The 19,460-nt window shown below is 39.6% G+C and overlaps 1 protein-coding gene across 2 annotated transcripts in view; it reads right to left on the minus strand.

Moving 5' to 3' along the window:
* The window catches only part of MYO16 (myosin XVI), a 594,113-nt gene that overhangs the window by 365,076 nt on the left and 209,577 nt on the right, over positions 1-19,460 (minus strand). For both annotated transcript variants that reach the window (XM_077854971.1, XM_077854970.1), the window contains exon 5: positions 195-303. In XM_077854971.1, the coding sequence (XP_077711097.1) occupies positions 195-303 (109 nt within the window). The remainder of the gene's footprint in view (positions 1-194; positions 304-19,460) is intronic.

The following is a 19,460-nucleotide window of genomic DNA, read 5'->3' on the forward strand; positions in this document are numbered from 1 at the left end:
GCCTCGAGATTTCTGCTGCCTTGCAAAACTGCATGGGCTAAACCAACAATGCATCGTGGTGGGAACAATGAAAGGCTACACAGGAAAAAATACTTCCTGTTACGTAATCTGGTCAAGCACATCAACCTGAGATCCTGTAACTACCGTGCTGTCTTTAAATCTCTCTCGCTACCGTTTTCAGAGCATCCGCCTACCATTTTCGTCGAGATAGGTCAACAGGATAGAGCTGGATTCTGTCCCTTCTAAGGCATAATCCAATGGGATATTTCCATTAACATCCTGCAGGAGGACGTTGGCTCCAGCCTGTAAGAAAAAAAGAGCAGTTATAACATGGATACTATTAACAGAGAAAGCAGATCAAAACTCTCCATTCTATGTTGGTCAGAAAACAGGTCTGGAAAAGTCTGTATTAGATACAACCCTGTAGAATCATGCAGGAAACTAATTGCTTTTTTTAAAGACAAATACAGTGCAGTCAATAATTTCTGAGAAACTCCAATGGGTTATTTAAAGAATTTTATTTATTCATCTATTTATGAGAGACACAGAGACAGAGGCAGAGACCAGGCAGAGGGAGAAGCAGGTTCCCTACAGGGAGCCCGATGTGGGATTCGATCCCAGGATCCCAGGATCACGCCCTGAGCAAAGGCAGACGCTCAACCACTGAGCCACTCAGGGGTCCCAGAAAACGTTCAACTGACCTTTGCTAGGCCTCGTCCCCAAATCTTTCTCCCCATCCCTCTTGCTAAACCCCAAACATCCAATCCATGGCTGCAGAGACAACTACATCTCTGTGTTGGTTGCTTTGTTTCCAATGCAGCAGAAGTTCTCCACATCTTTGGAGAGTCTCTGCGGAGAACTTTTCTATGAACTTTGACCGATCTTCCCCAAACTACCTTATAAGCTCTTCAAGCATCCTGCTCTCTTCAGAAGGTCATCTGAAAGTTATTTTCACACTACCATGTTCTAATAAAGGCTTGGGCTAACGGCTTCCAGTTGTGTGTGTGTGTGTGTGTGTGTGTGTTTTCCTCTTTCCAGTAATGATTTTCTGAAAAAAGCACAATCTGTAGATATTAGTAGATGAAGTATATTAAGTATGGCCATTACACATCTTTTAGCTTCAAAGCACCCTTCATCAAGCACCTTTGATGATGCATGTCCCCCCCCCACCCGCCACCACTCATCCCAGCTTAAATACAATGACAGATATCCTTTCCTTTTGAGAAAAATTTGATCACATAAATCTTCAATGAGCTCTGTAAAATTTATCAGGCATGGTTTGCATCTTTTCTCCAAGGGCATGGTGTGAACATCTCCCCACTGACCGAGATTCTTCAGGGTTCACCTCCCAATGACAAGTCACTGATCTCAGGCCAGAGAAATGCAAGTCTTACACCATTCCTTTTACTGAATACAATTCTGGGCTCCAACGTTACTGAAGTTCATATCCTTGCTGAATTCCTATCGTTACATAAAACAGTGTGTAACATTCATAATCTGACATACTGATATATGGGGTTTTGCTTCTGTTATTCTATATCTGTATTAAGCAGCTTTCCTATACCTTACCGATTCCACACAAGGTTTCCAAAGGACTGCTCTGAGTATTCTATGAAGACAAAACTAAAGGTACATCAAGGTGGCAAACTAGTCCATATCTTACTCTGTGCCCTGCAGAGAACTATATTGCTCACCTCACCACTCAGAGTGCACCACATTTTATTTTCTATAATAATATCGAGATACTCCCGTATTTGAACAAATTAGGTTTTTATATTTCAGATTTTTCACTTAGCTATGGAAGCATGTAAATTTAAGGTCCTTAAGACTTTAAACCGTCTTCTTAGTACATTTAATTTTTTTTTTTTTACACTTATTCCAAGTTTGAAAAGAAAGCACTCCAGGCAATATTGTTAAGTAGACTTGACTAAGGAGTCCTATCCTTTGGGGTCCAACCAGGAAGGTAAGATTTTGCATACCTATTTATGTATCAATTGTTAAAGGACCAATTAAGAGAGAGAACCACAGGGTGTCATTACTGATTTCAATACCAATAGGTAGAAGTAAATCAAGGTGTTCTCCTTCTCCCCAGTGCATAAATGCTTCAGCTCATCTATGCCAAACATCTGGAGATAAGACAACAGTGAAAATCACCGAGAAACCTGTTTTGTCAATAACAACAAAAATAAATAGGAGAACAACTTGGTGCTGATGGAGATGGGATACTTGGAGAGAACACTTTCTATTGTATAAGAAGCAATGAGGCTCTTTCAAAGTAAGTCTGAAGCTGATACTTGATGCTCAGTATTTTAGCTGGGCTCATTCATTATAATTCCAATGACATCACTCACCAGTCTGTGCTACTCAATTACCAGGCATTCTCCCCTGTACAGAAGCCAGCCTTCCCTGGGGGTTGAAACTTCCCTCATCAAAGACACAGCTTATTCCTACTCCCTGTGACACTCTCCCCCACCCCCTGTTATAGTGCCTGGCACATGTTAGGCACTAAAAAAGATTTACCGAAAAAAAAAAAAAATAGGAGCCAAAAACTAAACTTAGGCTAATTATTAAAAATTAAGGCAGAGAACTATAAGTTTCATAACTTTTAACTAAATTGCCTGACCTTTATTTTCAAAGGTGCATGAATAAAATTACAAAATCACTATATGCATACTTATGTTTCCTGCCTTTGTTTTTTCAAGTAGACATCTGTGACTCACCTTTCCTTCCTTCCATCTTCCTTCCTTCCTTCCTTCCTTCCTTCCTTCCTTCCTTCCTTCCTTCCTTTCTTCCCTCTCTCTCCTTTCTCCTCTCACCCTCTCCTCCTTCTCCATCTCTTCTTTCTTCCACCACTGGACAGGCTAGGAGTACCCACCTACAGTGGTCCCGGTGCCTGACCATTTGGTCTTGGGAAAGGTCCCTAGACAGACGGAGCCACGTGCAGTAAGAACATTCGTCCTCAAAGATCCCCTGAGAAGCTGTATACACTTCTGAAATTGTACATCTATTAAGAAAACAAAAATGGGGAAAACCACCATTGATAAAATCACGACTGATTACCATTCTCCACGTGACTAGCTCAAGTATTAATGTGCGATTTTGGTTGTTAATGGATCCCACCGGAACTGAGGGGCTGAGGATGTGGAAAGTAAGATTTCTCTTCAAAATGTCAGAGACCTGCCTTAATATCATCAGGAGAGTCTAATTTCTAGCATAGGGAAAGGAAATGGCCCGTGGGGTTGGGAATTAGTAACATTCATAATGCATTGTGCTGGTACTTACTTTTTTTTTTAATACTTTGAGCTACTCAGTAGTACAAAATGATTTTCTAAATTTTGCAAAGTGAGAGCCAATAAATCATTCAATAAAAATCTCACCTTGACATTTTCCATTTTTAATATGGAAATTTGAAAAAGAATATGTATTCAAAAATATTTTTTCTCTTCCAGACATGATATTCTTAAATACTTAAAAAAAAAAAAAAAAAAACCAACATTCTTTTTACATTTCAAATTTCATTCCACTAATGCTGAATCAACTAAATGGTTTTCTAAAGCACGGAGTATAAAAGCTGGCAAAAAGTGCTCCTGAGCTGGTACACATATTAATTACAGTGTTTTTGTGGATACAGGACTCCCTATTTTCAGTGCAGAATGTAGGTGCCAATAGTAACCATGAACTTTCATTTCCCCCATGTGCTGGTGGGTACATTTCACTGTGCCTGGCCAGCTCGGGTGTCCACTCCCCTTTGCTGTTTCAGAGTATGAGAAGGTGGATGAGGTGAGGGCTTTGATGAGATTTTCAAACACAGGACAAAGCATGTCCAAGGTTGCACTTACTCTATGGTACAAGAAAAACTGTCTAAGCAATCACTATACATTTTCTAAAGCTCATATATTATTTTAAAATAGCTGAACGCTGTACTTTATAAAAACAGATGGCTTAGGAACTGGCTGTGTGAAAAGGATAGCGAGAGTGAAAATAGAGTGTGGACACACATACTTTTTCATTTATATTTGGTGCCTGTGAGTACTCTAAGCCCTGGGAGGTGTGTGTGCACGTGCACACATGCATGTGTTTGTGCAAAACATCTTCCTACATCTATATCCCACACACAATCACCAGATGTCAAATTTCTTACACTGACAACACTCATTATCCTTGGTCTTATTGAAAGAAGAAATTTCTAATTAGGACAAACTTGCATTAGTGAGAACAGCTCAACCAAAATGTTATCTTTGTACCATATAGCCTGTGAGGCAAATTCTTCAGGTTGGCTTCAAGACAATCAATCACATTGTGACTGGTTTTCATCAGGGAAATGAAAATAATCATTGTTATCCATGCAAAATCCCACTCCTCAAATATTTTCTTCAGTTGAGGGTTGGATGGTTCCTATGGGGAACCCTGCACACATTTTCCCTAAGGCACACCACCCAAACACCAGCTTGTCCTAACTTATGTCCCTTGGTGTTGGAAATGGAACTCAAATATCACCTCCCAGCCCCCAGATAGGATTCGTATCTACTGCCTATCAGATGACATATGAACTCACAATCTTATAAATAAACATTTTACTGGTTGCTTTCTGTAACAATTTAATGTCAGTGAATATCCTTGCCAATCCTGTCATTTAGTAATAATTCTCTTAACACATTAATACTGGAATTTTACCACTTTCCACATGCTAACATTTACTGATAACTCTATTTTGATATAAGTGCAAGTTCAGTTAATGTCTCAAGGGTAGCCCAAAGAGCTCCTGTGTAACCTGTTATGACTTGAATTGCATCTCCTCTTCCAAAAGGAAACAATGAAGTCCTAATCTCTAGTAGCTGTGAATATGGACATCTTGGGAAACAGGGTGGGTGCAGATGCAATTAGGCGGGTCCAGATGAGGGGCCCCAGGGACGGGCGCACACACACACAAACACACACACAGTGAAGGTGGCCACATGAACAAAGAGGCAGAGTTGGGGGCCTTGCCACCACCAGCCAGAAACACCAGGTGCCGCTAGGAGCTGGATGAGACAAAGAAAGAGCCTCTCCCAGAGGTCGCAGTAGGGTGCAGTACTGCTGACTTCTTGTTCAGACTCCTGGCTGCCAGAACTATGAGACAATAAATTTCTGTTGCCTTAAGCCACTTAGCTTGTGGTACTTTATTATAGCTACTCTAAGAAACTTATACTCTGCCCTTTATCCAAATTTGCCAATTTATACTTGCCCTCTATTTTTGCACTCTCTCTTTATTTTTCCTGAATCTCTCTTTTTTAAAAAAGATTTATTTATTTGAGAGAGAGCATGCACATGCACATGCACATGCACATGCAAGAGCAGGGGGAGGGGCAGAGAGAGAGGGAGAAAGAGAACCCCAAGTAGACTCGGTGCTGAGCATAGAGCCCAACATGGGGCTCGATCCCACCACCCTGAGATCATAACCTGAACTGAAATCAAGAGTTAGATGTTTAACTGACTGAGCCACCCAGGTACTGGTACCATGTCCCTTTATCTCTAATATTTTAGTATGTATTTCATAAGAATAAGGGTAATTCTCACACAGAAAATTCAGCATTATTAAATACTATTAGCCACCATGCATACTCAAATTTCATTAATTTTTCCATTTGTGTTGTTGATAGCTATTTTTCTTGACTCAGGGAGCAATCCACCACCCCAATGTGTGTAGTCATGCTTTCTCTTTAATTCCCTCCAATGTGGAACCATCCCTCTGTCTTTTCAAGATCTTCTCTCATCTGTCCTTACAGGAATGTTTTCAGCAGACAAATCACAGAGGGGATGGCACGTGCGTCACATCGTACCCTATCAGATGGCACACGATGTCTCTTGGTCCCAATCACTGATGAAGTTAACCTTGATCACTGGCAGAGGTGAGGTTTGCCAGGTTTTTGCAGGATGGAACTATAGCTAGGAAGCCAGCAGTCCACGGTGATACTAAGCAACACAGAACTACCTGAATACAGGGGAGAAGAAAAAGCTCTTCCTTACAACAGAATACTGACAAATGCATGCAGGAGGCATGGCAAGGTTAGAACCTGGCATTCGCTCTCATAATAACTGATTCAGAGGACAGTCATGGGATGCTAACGCTCTGTTTCCTGGGTGCTGCTGGAAAGGCGGAAGTTTGAGCGAAACTTTGATGAGGAATAGAATATTTACACAGTCCTCAAATATCCTGCCACAAAATATTCTATTTAAGTATAAAAATGTTGGCATCCAACATGATAGGAAAAATAGAAAATTCTGGAAGCGGATGTTTTGTGCTTTTGAATTGCAGATGGTTTCACTTCTTTCTGTAGAAAATTTTGCATTATGTGCTAGCAGGAAAAAAATGAAGGTTGTCCCAAACGAATGTATAATGCACGAGCAATTATTTTAGGTCAGAGCCCATTCTAATAGCATTCTGCAAGCTTTTTGTTTTAAGATACCAAGAATTGTACCATGAGATTAGAGGGATCACCTGACAAGTGCCTGTGTCATCCAGACTCCCATCAGTTAAAGATTGTCTCCAATTTTTTTTTAATTCATTTGACCAAAAATACTGTTTTGGGAAGTGCAACAACACTCACTATTCATGGAGTCTCGTATTAAATAAACAATACAATTTGCGATCCTACAAGAAATGCACATTCAAAAGAAAGAAACACGTATTGAGATAAGAACAAGAAGTCTAAATGGGGTTTCTGAAGTCCATAAAAGTTTAATGGTGTATTTCCAGTATCTTGCATTCACTGAGGTGGTAAGTTTGGTGACACTATTCAGAAATGGAAGACAGAACATAAAAACTTAAAGAGCAGGACGCCTGGGTGGCTCAGTCAGTTAAGCACCTGCCTTTGGCTCAGGTCATGATCCGAGGGTCCTGGGATCAAGCCCCACATCAGGCTCCTTGCTCAGTGGGAAGCCTGCTTCTCTCTCCCTCTGCCTACCCCCTGCCTATGTGCTCTCTCTCTTTGTCAAAGAAATTTTAAAAGTCTTAAAAAAAAAAAAAAAAGAAAGAACTCAAGGAGCTGAAAAACAGGCACATGATAGTTAAGGAGTGTTTGAAAAGAGGAGAGAATTTTTCTTGGTACAACAAAATGAGGCTTGGCATCAGAGCATGCTCTGAGTGCTGGGGTGTTCATGACCAAGGGCAATACACCCAATTCTGCCCCTCAGTTTGCAAAGTGGAGCCAATTATTACCAGTTGATGAAGATGCCAGTTCACCTCAGTGTAAGCCTACACAGCACAGTGTTGACATGTAGTAAGTAGGCTTTCAAGAAATTATAGCTCTACTAATAAAATTAATTGGAAAAAGAGTAGCTTGTTAAATATGTTATTTGTAAAGATAACCATAAGCTATACTCTATTAAATCAACCATCCTTCTCTGCACACAGTTTTTGGCTGGGTCCTGAATTCAAGTGCCAAATAGCATGGGCAGAATGAAACAGCTGGGAAGAGAGAGGGAGGGAAGTTCAGCCCCAGCTCCTCAAAACGCTGAGGATGGTAGATTTGGTTTGATTACTTCCCTTCGTCCCCTCACTCTTACTATACCATATATTTAAAAAAACCAGCAGTGAGGAAGTAAAAATAATTTCAGTCAATGGCAAGGAATACTTATAAAATGTCATGCCCAGAATATGCAGGTCCAACAAGGTTAAAAGCTCCAAGGGCAGCATCTAATGCAAACCAGAAAAAATACCAGAATGTCTTCTATTATAACTGTTATTGAAAAAAGTGCAATGTGCTCTGAGATGTATAAGGGAACTCTTTGTAGATCTGTTCCTTAAAAAGAATCCAAGTGTAATAACATACTTTATTTTTTTAAGATTTTATTTATTTAAAAAAAAGATTTTATTTATTTATTCATGAGAGGTTACAGACAGATGCAGAGACATAGGCAGAGGGAGAAACAGGCTCCCTGTGGGGAACCTGATGCGGGATTTGATCCCAAGACCCTGAGATCATGACCTGAGCCAAAGGCAGATGTTCAACCACTGAGCCACCCAGGTGTCCCTAACAAAACACTTTAATGAAAGATGAAGTAGAAATTTACAAGTCTTTCTGAAAGAGATCTCAAAAAAATTGTCCAATTCATTTATTTGTAGGTAACTTATTACTTAGTTTTTTGAAAGTCTGTCTTCCAGCCATTGACCAAAGAAAACACTACAGACCCTTCACTATTGCTTACAACCAATTATTTGAGAACGAAAAGAAAACTTTCTCACAATTCTGCTCATCTTCAAGAACAAACTCCAAAGAACTGCCAAAGCTTCAAACAATTCAGAACAAAGACAGCAAATCGTTTTTATAAAAAGACAAGCAAAACCATAAGACTCTCCCAAAAATGCAACCTAAAATCACTGAACAAAAGACCCAAAGGGCCACCAAATGCAATCAGGAAAAACAGGGGCTCGTGTTCTTAGAAAGTAAGTATTCTCTGTTCCCTGCATCGTTTTACACTTGTTATGACTGTTGAATTAGGCAATTGGCAGAAATGCTACTTTATAAGGTACATTCAGAAAGCCAACCCTCTCATTCTGAAATATCATGCCACCCAAAGGAACAGGTGAAGAAACAAACTGTTAGACCTCAAAACCCCAAGACACTGAATCGCCACCTCTTTCCCCAAGGCTCAGCTGAACATCTCAGTTGAAAGCCCAGAAGCAGTTAGGGAGAAAGGGGGTCAGGTAGGGTGTGCGCCCACAGAAACAGAGTGAACTACCCCTGATGACCACCAGTGAATGGGGCTGAGAAGGAAGAACCCATTTTCTCAGCAGGCTGTCTCTCTCGGACTCGAGTCAGACCAACCAGAAGACCGATGGCCTTCTACCTGTCCACTATCACGAAAACTTAAGAAACTGAGGCAGAAAGTTCATTCATCTCTGGTCTCAGGCAGAGACTTCCCCATGGGTTTCCATTGTTTAAGCACAGAAAACTAAAAGCACACAACTTTCCTCCTGATTCTAGAATGTTGGCAGATAATGTAGTAGGCGATACTATTGGGGAATCTGTTCATTCATTAAGAACTATGTATTAAGCCATTATAATTAAAATGTACTTTGAGATTTTAATGATTGTAAATTCTGATGGTAATAACAATTTTTAAATCTGTATTACAACCATTTAAAATTTTATGAGTCTAAATTATATTGGAAAACATTTTTATAGCTCCCTCTATAAACATCCTGATGTCAATAATTATTACTTTGGGAGCATGTAAATATTTATGGGTAGCACTGCTGCAGTTCTTTGGGAAGGTGGGAAGTGGCTAACTTCTGTCTGCATGAAAAGAAGATCCACTGGGATTTCCTGATGGCCATGTGGTAGGAGAGAAAGGACGACTGCAGAATGATTCCACGTGTGTTTACAAAATATGTAAGAAAGAAAGGGTAATTAATGAATTCCAGGTGAATTGCTGTGGATAGCATTTACAGCCCTACTGACAAGGCTGGTACATATTTCTTCATATAACAGAAGTTTGTTGGGACACAAGGAGAAGATGGGCACATAGCAGTAGACGGACCTGATGGGGCCTGGGATTAGGGGACCTAAGAGTTTAATCCCCATCTCCCAGACTAAAGATGAAAGTCAAAGTCCAGCGAGAAACATAGTTATTTAATATGAAATAGATATAAAAACCAGAGGAACCATCTAAAGGAGTTCAAAGTGATTGTATCCGGAAAGGAAAATGTGAAGGGAAGAGCTGATGGGAAAGACCTGGCTAATCTGACAAGTTTCCTGTAGAACTCTCTGGCTTTCTAAAACATCAGTTTATATGACAAATAGAAACCTAAAGTGAAAGCAATGGCGCACATAAAATTATTTATGTCATGAAACATTTATTGCCATAATCATGAAATTATGTAATAACAGTGTCATAAAAATAAAGAAAAGTAATGACAATTTGTATAAGATGCCTAACATAGCAGAATATTTAACTAAGGACATTTGTATGATCCAATGGCATATCGCTAAACCACGTTGTCGAAGAAAACTCTAAGACCTGGAGATGTCCAGAAAGTGTGTATAAGAAGACAGGCTACCAATATGTACACACAGTATCAGATAAATGTATAAATTCTAACATGTGGGGAAGAGGAAAGACGGGTTACAGAACACATCAAAACATGTTCGGTGACTATCTTTATGTGATAGAATTATTAGTGACTTAATTTTCTTCTTTACATTTATGGATTTCTTTTTTCTACAATAAATGTGATATTTATATTGAGAATCATATTCTTCAGAATAAGCAATGAACAAAACTATGAAAGGAGATGAAAACATATGACCATTCCCTTGGGTCCATGGCAAGTTTCAAATCTACTAAAGTCAAAGTGAGGAGTAAAACTTTTAGACAAGTCGAAGATTATCTGGTGAGCGAGCCTGAGTAACATTTGAATCAATGAATGGCCACGATATAATTAAAGGCCAACCATCCAATTAAAAGATACAATTTTGTAAGCAAGTATATTGAGTAAGTGTTTCTGAGAAAAAGCTAAGAAAGAAATCATGGGTTCCACGTTAGTAGAGTCCTCTATGGTTAGGGTAAATTGAACATAATTTTAAGGTTTTGTGCAAGTCGCTTATATTACGTGACCTACTAAGCCACTCATTTCCCTTCATATCATGGTTTTGTGTGAACCACACAATATTCATTTACTAAGACCTTGCATGAAATGAGCCAGTGTCTTCCCACTTCATTGATTATTCATGTAATTATTCTCCAATACCAGCCAGTGTACTCTACTTTCTCAAAAGCATATTTTGAGGGCGCCCGAGTGGCTCACCCTGTTAAGTGTCGAGCTCTTGGTTTCAGGTCAGGTCACAATCTCAGGGTCTTGGGACCCAGCCCTGAGCTGAGGTGGGCTCCAAGGTCAGCAGGGCATGGGCTTGAAAATTTTTTCCTTCCATCTCTTCCCCCACTTGTGCACAGGCTCTCGCTTGCTCTCAAATAAATAAATACATCTTCAACAAAATCATATTTTGGTAATCTGAAAACTCCGTTCTTTACTCTGAGAAAATACGGCCTTTTTCAGATCTGTTTACCAGCAAATTGTGAATATGGGCAGTTAACAGTTCCATCCCTAAATCTCTCTCTCTCTCTCTCTTTCTCTTTTTTCCTTTAGTCTAGCATATTCTATTACAGTTTTAATGCTCCACGCTGCAATATCCATAACCATGCAGAGTTTATACGTCCTTACATTTCAGCTGTGGATGCAGTTTGCAACTTCCTTAGCGTTTGCTTTACTATGTTTGAATGGCTATCTTCTCCTGTTAATTTTAGCTCCCCCATCCACAAAGAAATTCTCAAGGCATGCTTTCCCTGGATTTCACAACAGTCCCTGCTTCTGGTTGGCCTTCCAAATCTGGCTTCTCATTTCCAGTCTTCTCTGCAATTCGTGTTTCTCTAACAGTCCTTTAACTGGTTTGCTTCAGACCCTCTTTTAAATGCTTCTTTTTTTGGACTTGATATTTGACAGGTTGACCTGACTTACTCCAGGGTCTCTGTTTTGATGTGTGTGCAAAGATTTCCAATCTCTCTCAATCTCTCTCTTGTCCCGGATCACCTGCCTCCTGGACTTCTCCAGGTGCATTTTTCATGGATCCTGAACTTGACACATTCAACAAGGACCACATGGCCCTCCCACTGAAGAGCATTCCTCCACTGGTGTTTGTTTGCACCATCGCTTACAATTTCCAAAACATGGAAGGCTTGGAGTCATTTTTAAATTCCCTCTCCTTCTTTAACATTAAAAGAAAAGAAAAACCTGCATTACTATTGACTTCACTTTCATAATGTGTCAACAATATTTCCTTCACTCTTACCACTACACCCTAAATCCACAGTGACTTATGAGTATTTCAGGTGATATTCTTCAAAGGCACTGCCTCTTATGAGGAGCCCCTTCTATCTTAGTTCATGTGTGCCCAGGGCCTCAAGGACCTGGTCCACATACTAACCCCTATCACAGCCCTCACCCAAAGCTGAGATTTGATACACAGCATACATAAAATCATTGATATAAATATATTAATGATCATATACTGATAAACAAATTAGTGTTTATATTCACTTTTTACTTTCTGTACTACACAAGAGTATCACTGTTTAAGGCTAAAGACCCTGTTTTTCTTGTTACTCATATATTCTTGGGAACAAGTATAGCACCAGGCACACAGCAGATTCTCAATAAAAAATGGACTTGATGAATGAATGAATGAATTAATTAATTCACATCATAAGTTAACCAGAGATATTTTTGAAAATAGTATTTCTATTTTTATTCTGAGTTTGAAAGGAAGATTGACAGCTTATAGCTTACTGAGGATGGCTTTCTTATTCTAAAATAGTCATTAGAACTTATACTAATTCAGGGAATAGTACTTGTGAGAAGCAGGTAAATCTGACTGCAACAGGGAAAGGTTACATCCATCAGGATTCAAGGACTGCTAAGCAGATCTATCAATGATGTTCTGCAGGGTGGAGAGGTGGCTTCCTCTCCAAACTCAGCCCCGGACCATCCTTACACCTGGGACCATTCAAGTACCTCTTTCAATAAGGTGATGGGACATGGTCCCTGCCAAACTCTGAAATCCCATAATTCTATTCCAGGTTTTGAGGTCTCCTTTTGCATTTTAGTATCTGCAGTTCTCAGATGAGGATACAGAAGTGGTATAAAAACCATGAGACAAAGAAGCTACCTTCAAGATGTTTACAGTTTATTTAAAGAGTCCAATTAAATTTACAAAATAATCTCCATTGGCATTAAAGCACAAGAAAGACAGTAGGTACAGAAGGGTGGCAGAGATGGGGATGGACGTGAACTCTAGAAACAAACCAACCCCAGGTGAATCCCCACCTGGCTATGTCACTGACTGTATAAACCTGGGCAACATCATCATTAAGATCAGGTGTCATCTCTCTTGGAGATGAAACAGAAGTGAGTTCCCTTAAATATTCCATTGTTGAGATTTTCTCATTATCAGTGACCTTCCAATGAACTCTCCCCAATCTCAAACATTCTGCTCTCAAGGATTTACACTGCCAACTAACCTCTACACAGAGGAGTAACAGAGATGGGGACACTGGATTGTGGTAGAGCCAAATGCCCATGTGGCAGGGTGTCCTTTCTTCTCTCCAACTCCACTGAAAAGTTTCCTCAACTTTTACCTGCATTTCAAGGCAAGCATGGTTGTAAGACCGTTTTTCTAAGGTGTTTGGGGTCCCTGTAGACTATCTCTCCTAGAATCCCACCCTGTCTCAGAGCACTGTAAAGCCTCCATATGCTGGATTGGCCAGAGTGGGCTGGGGGCCCCCCTGGTCCAAGGGCTCTGGGCAATGCTGAGCTAGACACCTGCATTCCAGGCATGGTCTGTAAAGACCTCATCAGGATGTGCCTGGATGGGGGATGCACAGACCCTTTTCTATGGTCCTTCTTTTATTTATCACTTTCATTTATTTGAGAATGGAGGCAGGTGGTAGGTAACTGTGTCCCCATGGCTGAGGGCAGTGGGACAAGCAAGAGTTAGATCCAATAATGTGATTCTAGAATCGATACTTGCTGAATATGAAAATCAGTTGGTGTGATAAGCAGCATTTTAAGCTGGACCTCTTCTCACAGCCCCTAAGAGGAGGCTCGGCTGCACAACCTCCCAGCTGTCACAGCTGTGCAGTCTTATGCTTCCTGGCAGAGTTATCGTTCTATCCCCAGCCTTACAGTCATGCAGATGCCACCATCAAATGACTCTCTTGCTTCTATTAATATAGAAATTAACTTTCAGATTTATCCTACTTTTACTTCCAGGCCAATAGAAAATACTGAATGGTAACTAGGTTTCCTATGGCATCATTTTGGTGTGGCCGTTTTTTGTTTTTTTTTGTTTTGTTTTGTTTTTTTTAATTTACTTTTTCAAGCCAAAAAAGTCATGCCATCTTTTACTAGATATATTCTTGACTCCTATGTACACTCCTACCCGATTTCTAGTTTTCAAACTTTTAACCCAATGATTTTACTAAAAGTCTTCAATTACTACAGAAAAGAGTAGAACCACTTTTGTCTGCCACCTGGTTCCCATGCTACATGCGCTGGGGCCGGGGTGGGGGGAGGGGGGGCGCGGGTCAGATGGAGCTAAATTCACATGCATCTTAGTTTGACTGTACTTTTCCTACATCACATCTTCTGTATGATACTCCCTCATCTTCTCTCCTCAGTTTCTCTAGTAGTACAAGTCGCTGAAATTCTCCTGAGTCTCAACAGGCCAGTGACTTAATAAACAGCAGAACAGAACATGTGCCCACCAGACAAAATGTCATAAATATATGAATGATCATAGATACAGGGGAATAATGTGTGCGTTTTATGAAACAGTCCTTCCTGCCCCATCTGCACAAAAACAACTGATGGCTATTCACACTTCAACAGAGAAGCTTTAAATGCTGTTATATTATCTGTAAGTTATACAGTTCTTAAAGTAAAAATCTTCAGAAAGTTTAGATTTTTTTTTAATGGACTCATCCTGAAGAGAACATAGCCTACAAAATCTGTCAGAGTGATTTTCATTTGGCATGTCCTCACTCATGCTTTCTGAATTAAATTACATATATACATAAAAGTGTAGATCTCATAATATCTTTATTGAATATGAAAAAATCCAAAGTATAAATTACCTGACATCATATATTTAGTAATATTAAAATACCCAGATCTGGTTGCTGTAAAAAGAGATAACGTTGAAAAAGAAATAGGGGTGTCAAGAATCATGAATGACAGCAAAGATATTACATAAAAGCGTTGGTCAGAGATATGCACTGTTCACGGTCTGATGTTTATGAACCTCCTCAAAATAAATGAGTAGTTTGCACCATCCTGGTACAATAACGTGCTTTTCAAACATGGTTTAAAGATTGAATGTTTCTTTATATTTGACTGTGAAGGAATTTCTGACTTTGTGGAGCTTGATTTATTAATAAACACTGCACCCAAGTCCCTGGGATGGGTTCTGAATTAAGTAAAAAAAATACTCTGTCACCCACATCTAGTAGCTAGTGTGACAGCCAGGTCTGTTCTTCCAGGGTGCCCTAATGACTACATTCAAAAGACCACATTTCTCCATCTGCTCATGCTCATGGAAATGACTTCAACATTTTCTCTTCTCTTTAGCTGAAAAGACTGTAGGGAAATCTAAGCGCCTCAGAACTAAGAGGTCGTCATAACAGTGATCTTTTACAGAAGGAGTTCAACGCAAGTCATCACTAGTAAAATATAAACTCCTAAGCAAGCTCTACCTAGAGGACACATAGATGGGACAAATCTGCATCGGACACCAGTCATCAATCTACAGGGAATAAAAACTGAGAACAATACAATTTGAACCAAAAATCAAGGTATCTCCCTTTCAGTAAGTGGCTGTATGTGGTCTGATGGGGCAGTGCCTAGATGTAGCAGCACTAAGTTACTATTGAAACAATCATACTCTAACACCAACGTTATCATGAAATCATCTCTAAGTGTGACTGTAGGAACTTGGATGACAGATATTTCTGATCTATCCATATCTTCCAATCATAAAAGATGTGTTGGAAAATAATAATAAATAAATAAATAAATAAATAAATAAATAAATAAATAAATAAAGTGTTGGAAACTTCTATTATAAACTATTTTCCAGCATTAGAAATGGAATATTCTTTTTTTAATCTTTTTTTAAAATTTTATTTATTTATGATAGTCACACAGAGAGAGAGAGAGAGAGAGAGAGAGAGAGGCAGAGAGGCAGAAGGAGAAGCAGGCTCCATGCACCAGGAGCCCGATGCGGGACTCGATCCCGGGTCTCCAGGATCGCGCCCTGGGCCAAAGGCAGGTGCTAAACCGCTGCGCCACCCAGGGATCCCCTAGAAATGGAATATTCTAAAGACAAAGATAAAAATTTCAAAACACTGCTCTCATACTAAATTTATCACAGATGTAATGTGCTTAAAGTGGGTAAATACTTAATTGATATTGGTTTAATGCACTATATTTCCTCCAGAATTTTCTTGTAGTGTAATAAATAGCCCATTAAAATGCTTTTATATTCTGGGCCATGCTAAAATGTGCTATTTTTTCCAATAGGTAGAATTTCCATTTTAAATTACAAGTTTCTAAAAACATTTGAAGTTTCTTTTAAAGGTTAAATTTATTATATTCATGGGAACCAATATTTTAGAAATTTTACAAAAATCTCTAAGGCAATTGTTATGGCACCGTATTCAATATTCTCATTGTAATATAAAGGATAAATTAGCAAACATCTAGTAGATAAATTTTAATATTTATGTCATGTTAATACATAAATATTATGGGTTGTAAAGTGGAATGGATACTATGAGATCAGTTTTTTTAAAGATTTTATTTATTTATTCATGAGACACACACACAGAGAGGCAGAGACATAAGCAGAAGAAGTAGGTTCCCTGTGGGGAGCCCAATATGGGACTAGATCCCAGGACCCTGGGATCACAATATGAGCCAAAGGCAGACGCTCAACTACTGAGCCATCCAGGTGTCCCATGAGATCAGTTTTACAAAAATATCTACATTGTACTTATATACAACTACAAATGCATATATATATATATATGATCATATGAATATATTGTTATGTCTTATAAAACAGAACCATATTATCTGTACTGTTCTATAACCATCTGCCATACTTGCTCATGCCCTTTACCACCCTGGTCCAAACGTTCATCTCCCCTCACTAAAGCTGCAATGCTAACATCCCTATGCTAAGGGAGATAATTTCCACATGACAATCTGATCACATATCTACCCATCCTCATGTATAGCTCATCGCTGGTTCCAGTCCAGGTTCCCCTTGTGTCTGACTGGGTCCCAACTACCTCTTCCTCCTTGTCATGCTCCTTCTACTCTCTCCAGTTGAGCCCTCGCCTCCTCTAGACCTGCCCTTTCTCATCTCATCAAGGAGTCTGTACACAGGCTATTCAACAGTCTGGGATGTTCTGTTCTCCCCTTCCATCTGATTAACACACCTGGCTCCTCCTTCAGGTCTCACCTTGGTGATCAGCTCCTGGGGGAAGTCGTTTTAAGCCTCCTAACACATGCCCTTGTTTCTCCACGCCAAGGGCTGGCTAAAGCTTGTAACTCTTCTTCCACTTTAGCGTATATTTGAAAGAGACAATTTCACAGATAGCAATTTTAATGGTATTTCCCGCCACTCAAGATACTACTGATTTAGAGACTGATAGCTCTTTTGTTGGGACTCCATGTATCACAGTCATTTAGCCAAGAAAAACCCAAAACTGTCAACAACTCACCATCCTGAACTCTGAGCCTTATTCATGTTGTCACCAAATAAAGAATATATGGGTCCCCTCATCAATATCGTGAAGTTGACTTTCTACCTGCCTCCTCGTCCAAAATGGACTGTGCCAGGTTCCAATCAGAATCCTCTTCCTCTGAATTCCACAACATTTGATAGACTGACTTATTTTTGCATTAAAATTGTTAACTCTACCTACCTGAAAATGAGACTCAGTCCATCTTTTACTATTTTATCATTACATCTTTTTCATCCAGCCCCATGTATCTCTCTTACATGTCCTTCACCTCCATCTGCACCCACTAACACAGAGGCCCTTCTTCTGGTTTTTCCTTTCTTTTCCTTTTCCATCTACATGGCAGGTGCATTTCAAATTGAAAGTCAATCATGTTGTATAATGACTCCATGCTACAGTACACAAAGGGGCACTACTGCATCATGGCAAAGCCTCTCTTGAGCTGTGGCAGTGAACATAAGGTCAGAGGGAGAAACGGAGCATAGCAGAAATGCTATGTGGTGCTTCTCACTAAGTAAACCCTACCAGGTGTCTCTGACCAGACAGCAGTAGCCCAGGCCCCATGTGAGATCACAGTAGGGCCATGATGGCACAACCTTTCTCAGCTAGGGCTCTGGATGTAACTGTTTTGTCACTCTTCCAACTGATGCATTATTAGGAACATTCCAGAAGCATTGGCCCATTATCTCATAGAGGAGCGTCCTAGAGCAGAGCATCACGGTGTAATTCATTTGCTGAACTCCAGCTGGTAGCAGCTAGAAAAATCCTTCAGCTGAGTGCACCTAGTTTAGAAAGAGCCAGACATACAGACATCCATACACATCCTCAGAGGTCTCTTAGTTCAACACATTCCACTTTACTCCTGGAGGAAATAAAACTGATAACTACGTTCCACTGAAAATAACAGCTCTCTTAAGTTACGAACTACTCATCGTTTCTTAGTGTGAGAAACTGGAAACAGCTAAAGTTATCCAGAAGTATTACAGCATCTGAACTCTGGAACACTATGCAGCTGCTAAATATATGTTTGGACAAAATATTTAAAAGCATGGAATAATTTTGTGACATTTAAAAGAGACAGTATGTGGGATGCCTGGGTGGCTCAGTCAGTTAGGTGCCTGATTCTTGATTTCTGCTAAGGTCATGATCTCAGGGTCCTGGGATTGAGCCCCATGGCTGGATCCTGGCTAAATAGGGACTCTCTCTCCCTCTGTCCCTGCCCCTGCTCACACTCTCTCTCTCAAATAAATAAATATCTTTAAAAGTAAAAAAAAAAAAAGAGAGAGACAATATATACATATAACACAAATCCAAGTATTACATGTGTGCTACGCTCACCCACATAGGAGGACATGTACTAGAACAGAAACATTGACTTTATCTAACCAGCAGGATTGTGGATGACTTTTACATTCTTTTGGTTTTTCCGTATTTTCCAATGCTTCTAAAATAAGTGTGAATTGCTTCTGTAACTAGAAAAATAAAACATCTTACTAAAAGGATATTCAGAAAGTAAGTAAATCTAAATGCTTTACAATATTAATGCAAATTGTTAAATCTTTTCAATTGTCTTAAATATAGATAAAAATGTTATTTATCATGAAAAGAACTTTTGAAGAGCCAATATAATTTACTAAAAATGGGAGCTTAAACAAATGAATAGGGAGGCTTAGGGAAGTTTTCCTTAGATGTTGGATGTGGAAATTTGTGTTTCTCAAACTTACCAAGCCTGAGAGAAAACTCAAGGTTCATTTCTGCCAGATGTCTATGAAAGGTATGTAATTTAGTTCTCCACTCTTCAAATTTTATGCCAAGTTATAGACTTATCATGAAGCACCCATTATTGCCTCTTTTCTGAAATACTTTTATGGTCTTAATCACTGTGACTATTGAGTGAGAATTTCCACCATAGGTGAGGATGAATTTTTACCATAGATTTTAGTGATGGGAAGGTTTAGGAAATGATAGGTTTACAAAAACACAATATAAGAACAACAACAAAAGTCAAACTCATAGAAACAGGAGAAAGGTGGTTACCCAGGTCTGGGGTGGCAGAGATGGGAGCTGCTGGTCAGAGTACCAGCCTCCAGTCACAGATAGATAGGCTCTGAGGAGCC

Source organism: Canis aureus, chromosome 17 (genome assembly GCF_053574225.1).
Source record: "Canis aureus isolate CA01 chromosome 17, VMU_Caureus_v.1.0, whole genome shotgun sequence".
Classification (NCBI taxonomy): Eukaryota; Metazoa; Chordata; class Mammalia; order Carnivora; family Canidae; genus Canis; species Canis aureus.